At 42.8% G+C, this 19,585-nt stretch overlaps 1 protein-coding gene across 3 annotated transcripts in view; it reads right to left on the bottom strand.

Annotated features, from left to right (window-relative positions):
• Fras1 (Fraser extracellular matrix complex subunit 1) overlaps positions 1–19,585 on the bottom strand; it is a 482,271-nt gene that overhangs the window by 75,662 nt on the left and 387,024 nt on the right. For 2 of the 3 annotated variants that reach the window (XM_045144056.1, XM_045144058.1), the window contains 9 exons: positions 17,510–17,658; positions 17,200–17,362; positions 15,015–15,150; positions 12,639–12,829; positions 11,388–11,541; positions 9,201–9,464; positions 7,555–7,743; positions 5,693–5,812; positions 5,255–5,434 (listed from right to left, as the gene is read on the bottom strand). In XM_045144056.1, the coding sequence (XP_044999991.1) occupies positions 5,255–5,434; positions 5,693–5,812; positions 7,555–7,743; positions 9,201–9,464; positions 11,388–11,541; positions 12,639–12,829; positions 15,015–15,150; positions 17,200–17,362; positions 17,510–17,658 (1,546 nt within the window). The remainder of the gene's footprint in view (positions 1–5,254; positions 5,435–5,692; positions 5,813–7,554; positions 7,744–9,200; positions 9,465–11,387; positions 11,542–12,638; positions 12,830–15,014; positions 15,151–17,199; positions 17,363–17,509; positions 17,659–19,585) is intronic. The other variant, XM_045144057.1, reaches the window with a different exon arrangement.

A 19,585-nucleotide genomic window follows, 5' to 3' on the forward strand; every position in this document is an offset into this window, starting at 1 on the left:
GCCTGACACTACCTACACAAGACCATCATAATAGGAGGGAAGGATCATGGCATCCAAATAGAGGAGAGACTTAATGAGATGGGGAGTGGATGTGATGGAGAATGGAATTTCAAAGGGGAAAGGGGGGGAATGTATTATGATGGGATATTTTTTATAATCATGGAAATTGTTTAATAAAATTGAGTAAATAAACATGAGGGTCTAAGGAGGCCTTAGCCTGCCTGAGTTCAAATCTCTAGACCTCATGTTAAAAGGGCTGGGTGTGGCCTTGAGCCCCTCTAACCCCAGTCCTGCAGGGGAGCAGAGACCCAAGAATCCACGAAGGTCTGCAAGCTTCAGAAACCGTCAAAAGAGACTCACTAACAAGACCAGGCAGAAGAGCAATGGGGTGGACACCTGACATGACACTTGCCACTGCAGGTGAGTTTATGGCGTGCCTCAAGGGCCACATATGTGTGCATACACCACACATATCTCACTACAAATATACATAAGCAAAAATTTAAGAAAAAAAGAAAAACACACTCATGTCTAAGCCCCATGCCTTCAATCCTTTCATTTATGGGTCTGGGTGTTGTGATTTTTAAACTTATCATCAGTGACTGTCATGTTCAGATAAGACTGAATATCTGGGCTGGAGAGATGGCTTAGCGGTTAAGTGCTTGCCTGTGAAGCCTAAGGACCCCGGTTCGAGGCTCAGTTCCCCAGGTCCCACGTTAGCCAGATGCACAAGGGGGCGCACGCATCTGGAGTTCGTTTGCAGTGGTTGGAAGCCCTGGCGCGCCCATTCTCTCTCTCTCCCTCCATCTGTCTTTCTCTCTATGTCTGTCACTCTCAAATAAATAAATGAAAATGAACAAAAAAAAAAAAATTTTTTTTTTTTAAAGACTGAATCTCTGAGGTCACAGTGAACTAGGAAGAGCAGCCAAAAAGCCTGCTTTGATTTTTTCTTTTCTAAATGCTTCCTTTCTGCTTTGTGAGAGTCATATAACTAGAGGCAGTCAGGTAGCATGGAGGTTTAGTTTATTCTTTGTCCCCTCTAAAACTAGAACAGAGGGAACAAACAAAACAATGCACGCGAGATCAACTATTTAATTTTATTTGGTGGGTACAGTGGTTGTCATATCTGAAGCCATGTAAAATTTTCAGTGTTTTTATAAGAAAAATTAAATTGGCACATTAATGAGGGAACTATTTATAACTGGTGAGTGAAAACAAGGCTTTGTGACACCACTTATGCAGTCATGATTCAGCAGGCACTCGTGGTGGGATGCCTCGCTACAATTTTACCACCTATGAAGGTATCACGCACAGAACACCCTCTACAGCCCTGGGGAGACAGAGACAGGTGGGCCCCTAAGGCTCACTGGCCAGCCAGCCTCGCCTACATGGTGAGCTCCAGGCCAATGAGTCCCTGTCTCAAGCAAGGCAGACAGCACCTGAGATTGTTGTCTAACCTCCACATGCACAAGATGGACATGTGTGTGCACACACATGCATGCACGCAGATCTTGACTCCTGACTGTCAGGAGAGTAAGTGGACATTTTGTAAGAGGCTCTGTTCATCAGCAACCACTCATCTTTGTGTAACAGAGGTCTCACAGAATTGAGGTGAGCTCTTCCAGCAATGTCCCTAAAACACAAATAGAGGCAGGCTCCTTTCCTTCATCTCCCTTCCCGCTGGCTGTAAGACAACTACAGCAGTCACCATAAAACACAGATGACTCCCATCTCTGGCCTCTAGATTATTCTCTGAGAGAAAATATACTTCATGCTTGCCACTGCCTTCTGATTTCTGGATGTCTCAGCAGCTTAGCTTCTATCCTACTTGTTATCCCTATTTATTCTAATTTTAATAAGAAGGCTTTAGGACCCAGGGGGAGAAGGGAGCCATGGTGAGCAGGTGGGCCATCAAGCTTGAAGCACAGCCCCAGCCAGGTGGTTTGCCTCTTCTTAGCAGGAGGAAGCTTAGGTTGGTTTTCGGCACAGTTCACAAGGGCACATGGCTCACTACGACTCCCAGGAGAACACAACAGGCTCTCCACGACTTCTCTGTCTGTCTAAGAAGGATAGTCAGTGCTAGCCAGCTGACCATGAAAGACAGCCTGGTGAACAAGCCCATTACATGTAGGAGGGATCAGCTCACACTGGAGACCAGTGTTCACTCCAGAAGGCCTCAGCACAGAGGACATGTGTATGCCTACAGGTTGCTCTTCTCTTGGAGAGAACAGGCCCTGTCCCAAGTACAGAGTCACCTACTTAGCCAACCATATTTGTCTAAGTTACAGCCAGCTGCTTGGGGAAAGGCAGAGGCAATCCACACACACATTTTTCCAAGTGGGGGGATGGGGAGCAGTGAACATTCAGTCAAGTAAATACATGAAAATCTCTCAGCAAAGGAAGGGTTCTGGCTGAATGCCACAGAAGGAGTTCAGTCTAGGGTTAGAGTGAGGAAGGGCCTGGGAAGCCTTGCCCTGTTGGCAATGGGAAGAAAACCCCAAGCATACAAGAAGGCGGGGGGGGGGAGGTTGGTGCCCACATCCACTGCAGTTAAATTTACTGGGAAAGGATAGATTATAACATGCTGGTGGGACAGCAGAAGACATGGATTTTGAAGTTAAGCCCATATGGAAAGAGCAGGTAAACCGAGTATCCATCCCTCCACATTTAGAGGGCAGTGTCCCAGGAGGGGGCAGGAGCAAGGTTGCCTACTGGTCTCTCCTGAAGCAAAGCCGACTTGGCCTTGGCAACCACTTTTTAAGCTCCACAGAGTTGGAGAGTTGTGACAAAGAAAAGGCGAGTGAGGACCCCACCCTCCAGGACTCTGAACCAGGCTGGGGTCAGAAGAGAGCAAGCACTGTGACTGAACAGCAGGTGGACAGTTGGCAGTGCCCTGCAGGAATCTGGGGGCTTTTTAAAGCTCTGTGCTCCATGGTTGCCTGACACCACAGCCCCACAGCCAAGAGTCTGCCCTTTCATCTTTGCAGAGATACAATCAGCAACCTGACAGGTTTCTGGCAGAAGCAATTAGCTCATGAATTAGGAATCAGTTATCAAATATTTCATGCAGTCAAGGTCTCTGGGGTGCTGATCTGCATACTTCCCCCAGGAACTTCAGGACAAAAGGGAAGGCCACCTGGTTTAATTTGCAGTAGGACTCTTAGCCAACCTGTTCCTTCCTTTCTGTTCTCTCCTGCCACATAAATGCAACAATCCCTCCTCCACTGTCTCCTGGGATTCAGAATGGTGTGTCTTCCCTCCACCTTTCACTTGCTATCTTCCAGAGCTCACCCCTCGCCACACTCTCCCTCACTCACCCTGCTGTGATTAAACTGGCCTTTTTGCTGTGTCTTGAGTGTGACTTGCTTGGCTGATCCTACCTCAGTATATTAACAAGTGCTCATGTCTCTGCCATATGCTCTCTTCACACTCACTAGGGTGGCTGGCTACCTCCCTGTCTTCATATCCCTGCTAAAATGCCATCCTATTATTATGAGGGACTTCCCTCTCTCTGTCCTCCCGGGGTACTCAGAACGCTCTAATTCCACTCCTATCCCTCATCACTACGTGACACAGATCTGTCTGCTTGTCTTTTATTGTCTGACTCCCTACACGAGAAAATGAGTACTGTAAGGGCAAGTATGCCTCCTGATTTGATATTTTCCTGGCTGAATGATGAATCTGCAACAAAAAAAATCTAAATAAATCCTAAGAAGATCTAAATCTCCAGCAAGCTGGCATACTTCTATATTCTAAGAAAGGCGGGTAATCCTACGCTAAGATTGTTTATTCATCAAGCATCTAGTACCTCTCACATTCACTCAGCTGCCAAACTCTATGGCGATCCCCCTGAATTCCCTCTTCCTTCCCACAACAAAGTTTGACTGAGTATTTAGCAGGTACCAGGTGGTATCTCTCACATCATTCTCAACTAACTATTTTCACTACTGCCCCTCTAGGGGAGCCTCCCTATGCTGATTTGCTCAAAGTTCTACATTGACTTCCTGTTACTTACTAAATTAAACAGAGATTACTCATCCCAACTGTGATGCTCCTCCTCAATCGACCCATGAGCTCATTTGCCTACTACTGACAGAATATATGCTCCCATGCTTTCTCTGTTTCTGAAAGAATGCACATCCTGACTCCCTGAACGCTGATTTCCAAGAGCATTCTTTTTTTTTTTAATATTAATGTTAAGTAGAAACTTTGCAAAGACACATCATGTGTCGGTACAAGCATTTCCCTCCTCTCTCTGCCCCCATTCCCCTGAGGGCCCTCCTCAGTGGGATTGCTGGTATTCCCCCTGGGGTTGTGGGTTATGAGAGAGTAGCAGTCAGTCATTTGGGGGGTGGGGAAGCGCCTTTGGCTATTTCCTCCCAACCTATGGCTCTTACATTCCATCCCCTCTCCAGAAAAATTCCCGGAGCCATGGTCAGTATGTATGAGGTCTACTTTAATGTTGAGCTCTCAGCAGCTTCTCGATTTCTGCTTTGCTACATTTTGAGTGTTCTCAGTGTCTATCTCAGTACCCTTGTGTACCCACTGCAGACTCCGGGTTATGAACTCCTACAACTCCAGATTTCGCCTGTGTTCCCCGAGTTATTGATCTACAGCGATTTCTTGTCTCACCTAATGGGAGAGCCTGGAGAACGAGGGTGGTACCCCATTCTTCTCTGTTTCCTGACCAGTAGCTCAGCTAGAATCTTGCTCAGGATCCATGCTCACTCACTATTTGCTGAATTTAGTTGAGTTCAGATTAGTTTTATTTCTGGAGTTGAGAACTGACTCCAGGGCCTTACAAGTACATACAACTCACAACCTATGCCACTGATCTGCATTCACAAACTCTGTGCTGAATTTTTAAGCCCAATGCATCCCACTGTTCACAAAGCATGGTATCTGTGCCAACAGAGCTGATTATCTAGGTATGAGAATAAGATTGCTTACATAAAACTGTACCATTTTAGTGGTGCTGGTGACCATACCAAAGGCCTTGTTCTTGTTGAGTATTGAGTGTGTGTGTGAGAGAGAAAGAGTATTCAGCTATGCTCCTAGGCCGCATTGTCATTTTCTAATTTGTTTCACCAGTAACCTTTGAACACTTACTATATGCTAAGTATGGTGCAATGCTGTATATATTAAGCAGAATTTAAGTACCAGCTAATGAAGATTCTGAGTGTATCTGTGCATGAGGCAGCTGTGGGCTACACTGACTAAGCCACCACTTAGGGCTGGATGGAGACAGACAAACCTGGTGACGCTGCATGTTCCAGGTGGCCCAGCCGGGGCTGTGCGGTGACTCTGTAGATCAGCTCTGTGGGCTCACTATCCTGGTCAGTGGCCGATAGCTGCAGGGTAGTGATTTTCTTAATTGAGTTTTCGTCCAAAACCAGCCCTTTATTGGTGATGATGAATGGTGGGGATTTGTCTTCTGAAAATATCAGAAATAGTAATTTGCACTGTTTGCTTTTCAACATCTTTTTTTTTTTCCAATTCCAGGACTGATGCCCTGAGATACCATCAGAGGAATCCTTAGGCTTGTCCCTTAGTAGCCCTATCAGGGACAGGGCTGTACAAGCAAGCACATATGACCTATAATGCATCTGTTAGCTAGATGAATGGACATACTCAAGCTTGATAGAATTTTAGAACTGTTGTATTTATATGAGGGCATTTGATATCCCCTTACCTAGAACACTGATGGAAAATGACTGGTCAACTAACTTGTTTCCTTCTCCATCAACAACATCAAATTTAAAAGCAAAGCTCCCACCAGGTTCTCCTGATCCATGGCTATATTCGATCTGACCTATAAAAAGAAAAAAAATCAAAATATGCTATTAGTACTTTTTGTCTTTATTTCTGAAATGAGAGGTGGGACTTCAATTGGTATTCACACCAATCAATCACTCTTCACAGTCCTTGCTTGCGTACCACTTTTGACATTTTAATCTAAAGTTTTCATTTCCTCCCTTTCTTCACCTACACCAAATTCCTCACACCCAAAGACCTCCTCATAACACATTTCCTCCAAGTGACATTTCTTACAGGTGAGGCTCAGCCTTTCTGATAGATCTACCTCAGCTCCTAAGAAAGTTTCATGGATAATTAGATTAGCAAAAATGCCCATGTGTACAATGTGCACCGAGCACATTTGGAATAACTGTCCTGTGTGTCTATATCACTAGCAAGAGGCTGCAGGGCTAAAGTTCCCTTCTCCTGGAACACTTCACTCACTCTCCATTGCCCAACACATGGAGCATGTGGGCTATGTTAACAAATAGATGGGTAAACTGGCAAAGAGGTCAAAAAAATTCAAAGGGAAAAGTTTAATGTATCATATATTTTTAAAAAATTTTTATTTATTTATTTGAGAGCTACAGACACAGAGATAAGACAGATAGAAGGAGAGAGAGAGAGAATGGGTGTGCCAGCGCTTCCAGCCTCTGCAAACGAACTCCAGACGTGTGCGCCCCCTTGTATATCTGGCTAACGTGGGACCTGGGGAACTGAGCCTCGAACAGGGGTCCCTAGGCTTCACAGGCAAGCGCTTAACCGCTAAACCATCTCTCCAGCCCAATGTATCATATTTTTATTAACATGGCATCACTTGTATGTAGTGTAACTATAACCAAACCCTGGAAGAACTGCCAGGAATACAATAATTAAAGAATTACTATTAGCCCATTGCTTACTACAGCCTATTCACAGACACGTAGATACAATGAGAATTCAGCTGTTGTCAGTTTTAGGTGTTAGCACCTGGGCAAAACTCATATTCCTTATCCTCAGGACATATTTCTACCTCCAAAAATGAATTGCACACCATCTCTTGACTGGACTATTTTTCCTTACAATGTGTAACATTTCCCCCCTTTTTCTGTCTGCAAAAGCATCATATAGTAACCACCTAGCATTTAACAGTTATGCCTTTACATCAGCGTTTTCTGAAGGAGGGATGAGCCATGTAGTTTCCCCCAGGCAGCTCCGATTTATGCCCTTCCATTTTGCTTAGTTCATTAACTTGTGCTCTCTGGGGAGCTGGAAAGAGATATAAATTGCTCACCTAAGGAAGGCTTAATTTTCAACATAATCCATCCCAACTTACTTTTTATTTTCTTTTTCTATCACACACTTTTCAGCATCATAGCAAGTCAAGATGACTTTTTTTTTTCATTTTTTATTTATTTATTTGAGAGCAACAGACACAGGGAGAAAGACAGATAGAGGGAGAGAGATAGAATGGGCGCGCCAGGGCTTCCAGCCTCTGCAAACGAACTCCAGACGCGTGCGCCCCCTTTTGCATCTGGCTAACGTGGGACCTGGGGAACCGAGCCTCGAACCGGGGTCCTTAGGCTTCACAGGCAAGTGCTTAACCGCTAAGCCATCTCTCCAGCCCGACTTTTTTTTTTTTTTTTTTTTTTTTTTTTTTACCTCTTTAGTAACCTCAAATTTCCTGGCAAAAGAGGGCACAGATTCCTGCCACGCACTTAACTCCCACTTTATTACACCACACGGAGACCATGGAATTAGCGGGAAGAACTGGCTGACCTTGACTTAGGTCTGCCTGGGTGAAGCTTCGGACGGGACCTTTAACAGAGATCTGCTCCCGGTTGTCAAGCTTAGCCAGCTGCAAGCGCCCTGCTCCAGGATCCTCCTTTATGATGTACACAACCTGACTGTCATCGGAGCCAGCGGCTATCACTTTCAAGTGCTGCTTCGTGATGTGTGCTACAGACCCTAGAAGAGAGCAGGTGAGATAAAGCCATTCCCCATCACTTGCTTCCAATGGGATGCCAGATGACTTTAGCAGACTGGAGACCAAATTTCCACACAGTCCTTGGACTCAAGTACCCGCCACTTCCCCAACTGCATTTCCAGATGAATAGACTTCAGTTTCTCTAAATGAAATCAGTTAGATCACCTTCCCTTTGCCCTTCTTCTTCACTTTAATTCTCTCCCTATGCTCATGGCCTATTAGTTAGTACCTGAGAAAAACTAGGATGCAAAGAACTTCTAGATGTAGGATTTAAGATATCTGTTTAGACATAATTTGTGTGCTATCTTGAGGATAACCAAATAAGAAAAAAAAAAAGGCTTCATAGGAGCTCATAAACATAATGTTGAAAAACTAGATGGAATAGTCAAATATCACTGTTTCTCAGAGAGTCAAGTATGAGGAGCAGGGTGAGGTCAAGGCAGTCACCACAGAAACACCTCTCCTCAGATTCTTGCCCTTTGCTTCCTGGCTAGGCTAGCCATTTTCTTACATTAAATATGGCAAATTCTGGTAAAGCCGACCTCATCATTCATGCACACACATCTTGGTGTTTGGAGTGGCAGTCCACCACAGGCCCTGGACATTTTTTACTTTGGTTCTGATGAAGGAATCATGAGTCTCCTCCCAGAATATATGAAATAGTAACAGGCTACCTTATTAGCTTGTAAATAGGGTAAAGCCAATTTCTAGGACCTTTGGCAATTTTCAAATAATGCTATTACACCATCTATTTTCTTTTAATATAAAATGCATATGAAACTAAAAGTAGACAAACTACAAAATTCTATTGATATCTCAGCACTGTAGGCAAAGGCCTACTCCCAAAATAACTCCCTACTGCATCTTATGTCCAAGACTAACACGTGTCATGGCTCCTTCAATGCTGTGGAAATAGGAAAAATTATGAAAGTCACATATGAGAATACCATATAGAAGGGTTCTCAATTCATTTTCACTTGGGAGGCTACCATGAATTAAGAGAGTATGCAAATGAATTGAGAACTCTTCTATATGGAGGAAATAAGTGTGGAAGAATGAGGTGACTCTCCTCTTCTCCAGTAAGATCAGATCTTATGAAGTGGATATGAAATGTCCTGGAGCTCATGTGTTGAGGGCTTGGTCTCCAGCTGGTGTCACAATTCTGAAAGGTTGATAAAATTTTTAGTAGAGGGAGGAGCCTAGCTAGTAAAGAAAGCCATTGGGGTTGAGTCCTTAGATGACAGATCTTGCTCTGGTATCTATGTCAGTTTTTATTTCCTGACTCTACTCCACTATGACCTCACTGTCATGATACCCTGCCTCACCAGGGCAAACTATGCAGCCAGAACACCACGGACTGAAACCACAAGCCCAAATCAGACTTTCTCTTTTGCAATTGTTTCTCTTAGGTGTTTGTCACAACAATGAAAGTCAGTACCTGCTGAGAGCTGTAGGCCTCTGTTGATAGCCAAGAGGGGAGTGTCACTTGTAGGCAGTTCTATATAGATTTCCATCTTCCCTGTGTCTACATGGAGGCCGTCAGTGAGGGTGAACCAGAACTCATCTACTGCCACACCAGGATCGTGAGGCAAGTACCCGACTAGCCCAGCCAGGACATCTTGATAGCTGAAGGAGGAGCCCTGCACTAAAATAGTGCCGTTCTCCAGAGTGTCAGAAGCAGTAAGCCTCCGGAGGAGATGACCTGAGGGAGGAAGGGAGAGAAGGAGGAGGTACAAAGAAACACGGTACTATGAAAATGGCATAAAAGCACAGTTGAAATTCACTAACTTGTATGAGCATGGGTAGAATGTCAAGTATCTCAGGGGCATTTGGTGCCAACACAGTATTTTATTTTATTTATTTTTAAAGCATGTATGTGTTCACATGTACACGTATATGTTTATGTGCATGTGTGTGTGCGCATACAGAGGTCAGACGACAATCACAGGTGGTGTCCCTCAGTCACTGGCCACCTTTTTTTGTGAGATAGGTCTCTCACTGGCCTGAAACTCATCAATTAGACCAGACTGGCTGGTCAGTGAGCCCCAGGGATTTGCCTGTCTCCTCCTCCCCAGTGCGGGGATTATAAACAAAGGCTTAATGTTTTTAAGTAGATTGAACTCAGGTTCTCATACTGATAAGACAAGCACTTTACTGGCTAAACCATCTCTCAGCACTTAGCACTTTATATGGAAGTCGAGGTGAAGCCCTGTGGCATCATCTATACATAAAGACAGAAAGGTCCCACCTAGTCTTCTGCTTAAAAAATTTTGTACGCATGGCTAGGGAAATGGCTTAGCAGTTAAGGCATTTGCCTATGAAGCCTAAGGACCCTGGTTCAATTCCCCAGGACCCATATAAGCCAGATGCACAAGGTGGTTCATGCATCCGGAGTTTGTTTGCAGTAGCTGTAGGACCTGGTACACCCATTCTCTCTGCCTCTTCCTCTCTTTCAAATAAATAAGTAAAATATTTTTAAAAAATCTTATAAGAAGACACAGATGAACATAGCAATGTAGTAGTTTAAAAATCTCATCCCTGGGCAGGGGAAGTGGCTTAGCAGTTAAGGCGTTTACCTGCGAAGCCTAAGAACCCTGGTTTGATTCCCCAGGACCCATGTAAGCCACATGCACAAGGGGGCACATGCATCTGGAGTTTGTTTGCAGTGGTTGGAGGCCCTGGTGTGCCTATTCTCTCTGTCTCTTTTCCTCTCTCTCTATCTCATAAATAAAGAAATATTTTTTTAAAAAAAGTAAAAATCACGTTCCTTCCATGAATTTAAGCTCACTTTCTGCAAAGTGAAAATTGCAGTACTCCTTACTGCCTTTTGTCAGGGTAAGCAGAGTACAGGATATGTGTTTTAAATTCTTTTTAAATTCAGAAAGACTCTAAACATATTTATATAGAGGCTTATTTTAATTTTTTCTAGGGTCCTGTATCCCAGTGGCATAGTAAAAGTGCTTCATCATGGAAAGTGAAAGTAAAGGTGAGAGTGAAAATGAAAGAGGGTGAAATAAAAATGCAATGACCAACAGCCTCTTCCATTAACCTTCCAGCACCAGCCACAATTTCATCCTTGAAAGCCCAATAGGTGTCACAATTGATTGAGATACACTGCTTGGGCTCCAGAGCTCTAGGTAAGACCTCAGAGGTGGCATTTAGAAAAGAACGGGGTAAAGATTCCCTCAGTAGTTTTTGCATCTGGTTTAAATCAGAAAAGTTCTTGCTGCAAAAGTAACAATCCTGGAGATATTTACCATCCTACCAGGCTGCATGAAATGGGCCAGGATGATCTAATGATGCTGCCTTCTCTGAGAGGAGGATATGCAAATACTGAAACCTGTTTTGTTTTTTTGTTTTTTTTTGAGAGTACAGAGGAAAGCAAGAAAATAGCTGAAATTAAATTTCAGAGATACCAATTACTTAGTGTTCAGGCTTTTAAAATGGTGTGTCTACTGCTACCCCAAAGAATCTTAGCTAGCTGTGAATCTGATTATGTTCTGAGTCAAACAATCAGCTATATATAGGAAAAAGCAAAGCAACGACCAACCCAACCTATGTGCTTATTCTAATAACCCATCAGGCACCTAAATTAAGAAACTTTCAATTGCACTTTGTGTCCTACCATGTTCAGGCTTCTTTGTCAATACAAAAATAAGCTCATTATCTGGGGTGTCCAGATCCTGTAGGCTCAAAGAAGAGTTGCTCAAGGTCACTCCTGAGCTCTGCCGCACTCCAAGGGGCCGCAACGTCATCCTGGGAGGTTCATCGTTTTTCCTCTGATTAAAGCATAAAATGTTTGGTTTAAGAATGGAGAGATACACATTACTAAGTGAAAATACCATTGCTGGGCTGGAGAGATGGTTTACTGGTTAAGGCGCCTTGCCTGCAAAGCCAAAGGGCCTCGGTTTGATTTCCCAGGACCCACGTAAGCCAGATGCACAAGGGGGCGCATGCATCTGGAGTTCATTTGCAGTGGCTGGAAGCCCTAGCATGCCCATTCTCTCTCTCTCTCTCTCTCTCTCTCTCCCTCTTTCCTGCTCTCAAATAAATAAATAAAAGTAATAAATTTTTTAAAAAGAAAAAACCATTGCTGCAGCAACTTTCACTATTAAAATGGCATTTAATGTGTCACTATCTTTATTTCCTAATCACATTATTTAAAAAATGTCATACAAAATGTCTTCCTGAAAAAAAAAAAGTTAAAATCTATATAAAATTCTTCTAAAATATCTTCCACAGGTATAATGACCATATTTTCTTGACCCCAAACATGTGCATATTATTTAAAATTGCTAGTATATTTTGAGACTCAAGCACAGTGGGAAGTGGGGGTTCTAGTGCTATCTCTGAGCATCCTCTACCACTGCCCTACAATTGCTAAAGGTTCTATACATTTTATTTTCTACAGCAAAAGAAATTCCATTTTAGATTTATCTTTTATCTTTCTCTCTCCTTGGGATGGTAAGGAAAGGCCATGTAGTTGTCCAAATAATAATTACAATTAAATTAATAAATGCATTAAAACATGAGAAAGGGCAACAGTGCACATAAAGCCACACAAAACAATTTCAAAGAAAAACGTATGTTATTTTTCATCTAAATACGGTAATGGAAAGCCTTCTCTGACTTGTACAGACTGTTTTGTCACAGGATGAATAAATTTTAGTCTGAAATGGAAATTCAGATTTTCAACTCAGACCTTCACCAAATGTCAACCATAATTTTACAAGTTTCTTGTTGGTCAGGATTATGTTTTAAAGTTGATATTTAAAATGAAGGTCATATCCAGTCTTATTTGCTGTTGAGTCTATATAAGGAAATGCCTCTAAGGGAGCTGCTGTGTGGACAGAGGCTCAACTTCCAAAGTCTTTACCTCAATGGTGATGTTGACAGTGTGAACTTCTGAACGGCTGGTTCCATCACTCACATAAAAGCTAAAGATATCATGGGTTGGCTCGATGCTTTCATGAACACTCTGAAAGTAGTAAATGTAGTTTTCCAGAACGTCTTGAATTAGGAATGATGCCTCTAGGTCACTGCTGGCTCCTGGTCCAAAGCGATCCCCTGCATAAGATCAACACGGGACATATACCTTTCCAGGTTCGGAAACTGCTTGTGCTTTTTTTCCTCACTTCTGCATCAGATTGGATCATGTGCAAGCTGATACCCCTTGGTGTGTGGGCTATCATGACAGACACCAGCTTCTGCACTGCATGGGAGTGCAGTGATGCCACCAGAGTAACAGAACATGTCTGTCCTGCATGAATTCAGATTCTATGCCATCAGGTTTTATATCTGACGCCATAAGCACACTGTCTCTTTAATTGTGCTTGCTAAGAAGTAAAAGCTCTTCTACCAGGTCTTTAAAAGCTGTTCTGATGAACTGGGTTCTGAATCTAGACAGCTAATTTCATACATGCTCAAAAGACTTGGTTCTAAACAAAGGCACAGGGCTTCTCCTATGGGTCAAGAGTCAGGATCTTCAGCTGATATAACCTGGGACAATTATTTACTCCCCTGCATGCTTTTTCCTGACTGTCAGGATCATACTCATGTTGCTGCACTGCAGAGATTCTGTATGTGGTCCTTGGACCAACAGCCATGGTATCGTGTGTGGACTGGCAAAAATAAAAAAAGTGCTACTTCACAGGCTAACCTAACCTCTCAAACAGAAACTTGGGTTGCTACCCAATAAACAACACTTTCAAAAGCCCTCCACATGATGCTAACACACAAAAATTTGAGAACCATTTTCGAGAGGGGCTGAGCCTAGCCAGAATTTAAACTTCTGGATCAGTGATCTACTTCCCTACATGGGCAATCTGTGGTTCTTCATGTGTTTAAGGTCAATGTCAAACTGTGTCTCACAGGCTTCAGGAGAAAAAAACCACATGAAGAGAAGAGAAGGCCGGGAGGGGTAAGAGCCTTCCACGACTTCCCACCTTTCTCATGCTCTCTCTTCAGGCAATGCCCTTGTTCCTCTGCCCGGGGTTACTCCTCCTGATGCTTGGACTTCCTGTGTCTCCAAGCTGGTGCCTTCCTAGGCAAAAGCCATTACTTTGCTCTATGCACACCCTCAGTGCTTTTGTCCTTTTTCCTCTGCTGGTGTTTGACATTTATTTTAATCCATCAGTCTTCATAGCTTTCCCCCCACTCAAGGCAAGATCTATGGGTTTCTTTTTTTGTTTCTGTTTTTCAAGGTAGGGCTTCACTCTAGCCCAGGCTGACCTGGAATTCACTATGGAGTCTCAGGGTAGCCTTGAACTCACAGCGATCCTCCTACCTCTGCCTCCTGAGTGCTGGGATTCAAGGCATGTGCCGCCACAACCAGCAAGATCTATGTTTTTATCTTTATGTCCATAGTATCTAGTCCTAATATTTGTTGAAATGAGCTTAATCCAGCAATAAACAAATCTGAGTGCACACACTGAAAGGCAAGGGAAAGACCCAAACCTTTTGATAGGAAAACATGACTACTCAAAATGAGTTTGTGGTCACCAGGCTCAAATCCCCAGCATCATGCTGGCCACAGACACCTGCAGCCAGTGACCTCTCTGTGGGAGCTGCTAACTGTGTGCCAATTAGAGCCAGGCACTGGCGCTCAGGAATCTTGTGGCAGAGGCAGCTGCAAGCAACCTGCCTGGAGCTGTCTCAGCTGCCAGTCACAGCGGTTCTCAGGGCGCCTGTGGACTCCACATGCCTTTTGCCTCTCCTTCTCTGTGATATTGCCAGTATGTCCAGGGCAGATGGCAGAGGGGAGAGATGGTGAAGAGGGTGTCACCCACAGACAGCCTGCATCTCAGTGCATGTCATATCCATATGGAGTCATGACATTTGAATTGCACAGGAAGGAGACAGGAATTTTTACTCTGACTAATGCAGAAGTCCCTGCACACTACCCCCGAACCCCTTTACTCTGCTCTAGTTCTCCACAGCATGCTCACTTTCTAACTTATGCCATTTTCTCATTTATCCATCTTCCTCCACAAGGATCTTCGGTAATATGAAGACGGGGGTGGGTGGGTGTCTGTTTTACTCACTGCTGTATCAATGTGCTTAGCGAAGGGCACGCAGAAAATGATACGGTCCATGTATGCAAAATGCATGAAACCTTCCTTTCTCTTACTTCCTTCAAATGGATCTACTCTTTAATTCCCCATCTCCAGGTTTCACTGGAATACAAGTCCCCCCTTCACACTCCTGTTTTTCCAGATCCCGAACAATTCTCCAGCAAAGCCACGGCCGTTACCTGTTCCTGTGTTCTCAATGCAGCCGTATTTGGGCAGGGAACTGAGTTTAATGATGGCATCTCCCTGGAGGTTGTCATGATCCTCAGTAGCAAAGAAATGATGAAATGAGAGTGGGGCTCTCCCTCCCTCATCCACCTAAGGAAGACAAAATACACAGAACAACTGTGGTCAAAAAAAAAAAGGAAAAGAAAACACTCAACTGTACTGCAGGGTGACCTTCCAGTGCCCATTCCCCTTCCCGAGGAGGCAGGCCCCTGCAAAGGAGATGAGGAATGTCTGTGCTGCCGAAGCCATGCAACCTTTCAGTGCCTTTCAAAGATACACTCAGACATGATAACTTCCTAGCTCCCTTCAAAGTTGTACTTCATTCATGAGTCTGGTTATAAAGCAGCTCTGGCCATTCCAATCATCCACCCCAGAGAGCTAGATGATAGGAAGGGAGCTTGATAGACACACCACCCCCTCAGATTCCCTGAGGGAAGTTGTCCCATAGGTGCTACCATCCTGAATAAAGAGTCCCATTTGCTCCCTCATTTTATGCATTTACAGGTGTGTAGGAAGAAAGGACTCACGGTACCTGAAAGCTAATGCTTATCTTAACATCATAGAAGAACATAAATCAGTATAAGAAAAAGCAGTTGTTCAGACTAATCTTTTCTTTTAGGGCCCTGATTTTGGAGATGCTAACTCTGCAACCTGAACCTGATGTGTTTTTTGTTTTGTTTTGTTTTGTTTTTTGCTGACCTGCTGGAAATGGTCAAGGCATTTCACTCTGAACAATTCTTGGTTGGCTGTAAGGCATCCTGTAAATCACAAAATCGGACTCAGAATGAGGATGAGTTAAGTTGCTTCCCCAAGATGCATAAATGTAAAACGGAGAGGACTATCACAACTATTTGGAAATAATTCAGAATTATGAATTTTAACATCCTCAAAATACCAGACAAGCATCTGGGTAGGAAGAAGAGGGAAATGAATGATCTGGGAGCGATTATGATTAATTCCCTGAGAATTTTTTTTATGTAGTTGGAATAGCAATATTTTAAAGAAGAAGATACCAATGCTAACAATGATTAAGTGCTGGTTGCAAGGCCATTCTGCTAGTAAGTCACAGAGATGGCACTGGAACTCATGCGGGTATCTTCAGTGGTAAACACACCTTACACCATCTCCTTTTCCTGTTTATTTGTTTCTATTATAAATACCAGCTTGATTTATATGGGAGCACTTCTCATGTTTCCATGCTATAACATAAAATTGTGAATTCCTATTTTATCGTTAACACCTTGTATAGCACATACATATTTGCTGGGTAATGGGAATATAATGATTTGATCTTTTACACATAATTACATATAATTATTTTCATACTTAAGGAGAAACAGGAGAAAGATACCTCATTGGAGAGAGTTAGGGACAGGGACCCAAGAAAAACAAAGACACGTCACCCTGTGAACTTTGGCAGAGTTAGAACTCAGTGTCTGATCCGGTGTATCCACATGGCTGTAGCATCCCCCACACCCAGCCCACCTGCTTCTTCCCAAATCTAGCATTCCTGGGTAGGTTGGTCTCTTTTGGGTCAGCCTACTGACTCCATGAACCAATCAGATCTCTTCCTTACATACCTGAGTCTGATGACAATAGGCAATACTAATTTACTATAAAGGGCTTGTCACATGCCGACTGTTTCACAACTCCATTTTGGCCACCTGACTGTCCTGTCGTTCTTTAGTCTGAATAATAGTGTGTAATGGGGCTGGTGATATGGCTTAGCGGTTAAGGTGCTTGCTGGTGAAGCCAAGGGATGCAGGTTCAGTTCTCTAGGTCCCACATAAGCCAGATGCACAAAATGGTGCATGCCTCTGGAGTTAGTTTGCAGTGGCTAGAGGCCCTTTCATGCTCTCTCTCTCTCTCTCTGTCTCAAATAAAATATATATATATTTGAAAAAATAGAGAAGGGCTCAAAAACTGAGTTTCATAAAACCTTCCTGAACTTCAAACTCCTGCATCATCAGTTATCTTTTGAGAAACTCACAACTGAATGTCAGGCAGAGCTTGATGCCATTACCTAGGTACTTTAGGGGAAGAGGTCGGCAGCCAGTTTAGGCAGAATTCCTTTATTTACATCACCAAGGATTCCAGCTCTACAAGCCCTTGCCGTTTATCGATCTGAGGAGTGTTTACCGTGATAAGGTCAGCAAAAGCAATGACTGGAGGTGGTTCCTTGACAGGAGAGATTGTGATGGTGAATATCTGATTGTCCAGTCGGTTGTGGTCCATGTCAATGACAGAGAAATGGAAGCTATCTGTAAGCAGATGACCCTCTGTGTCAACCACAGTTGAGAATCTAAAAAAGGACAAAAGAATGAAAAGAACGAGCCACACTGATAGGCTGGGAAAATGCTTGTACTTTTGTATAAAAATGAGCTCAGAAACAATACATTCTTTCAAGGCATTACAAAGGTCCTATGAAATATACCAAGTGATTATGTACCTAATGTTCTTGCTATTGATGTCCTCCATTGTGAAATTGGAAGTTTCGGAGAGTTCCTCTACCTCGGATCCCGAGGTTCTTAAGAGAGCACCATACATAGGCAGAGAACTTAACCGAATCCAGATCTCTGGGTCAGGGGAAGAATCATCCTAATAGGGAAATGTGAGTCAGGAAGTGAATACACATTGCAAGGACCATTCCCAGCTCTTACAGATCTACAGATGCCTCTCTGCTGAGGGCAACAACCCCCTTCCTAGTCTCATAAGGCAGCAGCACTTCCGTGAAAACTTAACACTTACCTTCCTCAAATGGCTGTGGGACATTGTCTTCCTCCAATAATAGCTCAAGGTAACATTGTGGAAATTCATCTTTGGGAAATACCTTTGGATATCTTTTGGATTAACTCATGGTTTTGTTTTCTTCAATAATATTTATTTATATTATAATCCAGCATTATTATGGGAATTAGTTCATAATTCAGGTATAAGGCATAAAAAATACCAAGAGATGGTCCGTGATTTTCATGAATTATCAGGTTTTAGCCTTCCTACATGTTTCTAGTGAAGAGCAGAAGATGGATAGCTATACATCATCTGTACATAATCGCAGATGCAGGCCTCCAGCATTTCTAAGAATGGGTTGCATTTTAGAAATAGCTAAGATTCCATTGTAGTATAATGTACAATGACAAAACTCTGAAGTAGAATTTGCTTGGCTAATGATTTACTTTAAGGAATAAAAGTGTGAATTTAGGAGGCCCCACAGATATCGTTCTATGAATCAACGCAGACCCTCTCCCCGGGACACCTGGTAGAGAACATTTTCCTCTCCTTTTGTATTGTTCATTAAGAAATAAATTTGGCTTGGTACATTTATTCAAGAAGCAATTTCCTCTTTCTTTAACAACATTACTGCAAATATTTTGAAGGTAGGCAAAATGTTCTCAGAGAGTTTCCCTGGGTCATTCTTCCTTTAAAATGTGTGTGAAAATAGGAGCACTCTATTGCAACAATGCTTAGAATAAATGTTGTTCTAACAAGTGTGGTGGAACACGCTGGCAATCCCAGCACTGGAAACGTGAAGGCAGGAAAATCAGAAGTCCATGGTCATTTAAAATTGCACACTCACTTCAAGGCCATTATGGGATACAAAGATTTTATTACCAGAAACAAAAGGAAACCAAAACACAAAACAAAAACAAAAACCATACACTATTTCACAGCTGTCCTGTACAGCTAGGTGAGGAAGGTGAGTTGGGAACCAGGTGGGTCAGTGGGCACATTCCACCGCCTTCTCCTCCCATCCCCAGGGGCATTTTTAGATTAGAAGTTAGGAGCCTCAAAGCAAGATCACAGAATTCCCGCACATCAAAAATTTATTGAAGGTGCAAAACTTCAGAAAATTCTCTCTAAATTTATACCTTTATAAAGTTTCTTTCTCCACACGGGTTTTTAAATGTGAAGCGTAAGCTTCTGACGGATTATTTCCTAATATTCCTGTGAGTTCTGAGAGAGAATTTTAAAAAGACTGTTGAGAACTGTAAGGTATCATCTTCTGAGATGGTAATAAACTACAAAGACAGGGCTCCTGGCTCTTAATTAGAATGAAGAGCTTCAAAATTCCACATTGGCAAATTTGGCAAAGAAATACTGATTTCAAGTCAAGCATATCTTATTATGCTTCAGTTTTCAAGGCTGCTGGGTTTGAAAAAGTAGAAAATCAGCTAGCTTTTCTTTTCTATTTTTTTCTTCTGAAAATACCATCATGATTTCAAGAAAAATCACTATTTTAGGCTACCCAAGGTGCTGTGGGTATATTAAAATACATAATGTATACAAAATACATACATGTAACTTTCCTGCACTTTTGAGAAATACCTTTGTCTTTCTTTTGGATTAATTCATGCTTTCATTTTCTTCAGTAATATTTATATTTCTGCAAGCCCACCATTTAAAATGAGAATTAGTTCATAATAATTACATTCATCTCCTTCATCCGGTTCTGGACCTGTCATCATTCCTTTTGGGAATGTGCCTATGTGTGTGGTATGTGTTGGTACACACGTGTGTATATGGG

This window comes from Jaculus jaculus, chromosome 2 (assembly GCF_020740685.1).
Source record: "Jaculus jaculus isolate mJacJac1 chromosome 2, mJacJac1.mat.Y.cur, whole genome shotgun sequence".
NCBI classification, from domain to species: Eukaryota; Metazoa; Chordata; class Mammalia; order Rodentia; family Dipodidae; genus Jaculus; species Jaculus jaculus.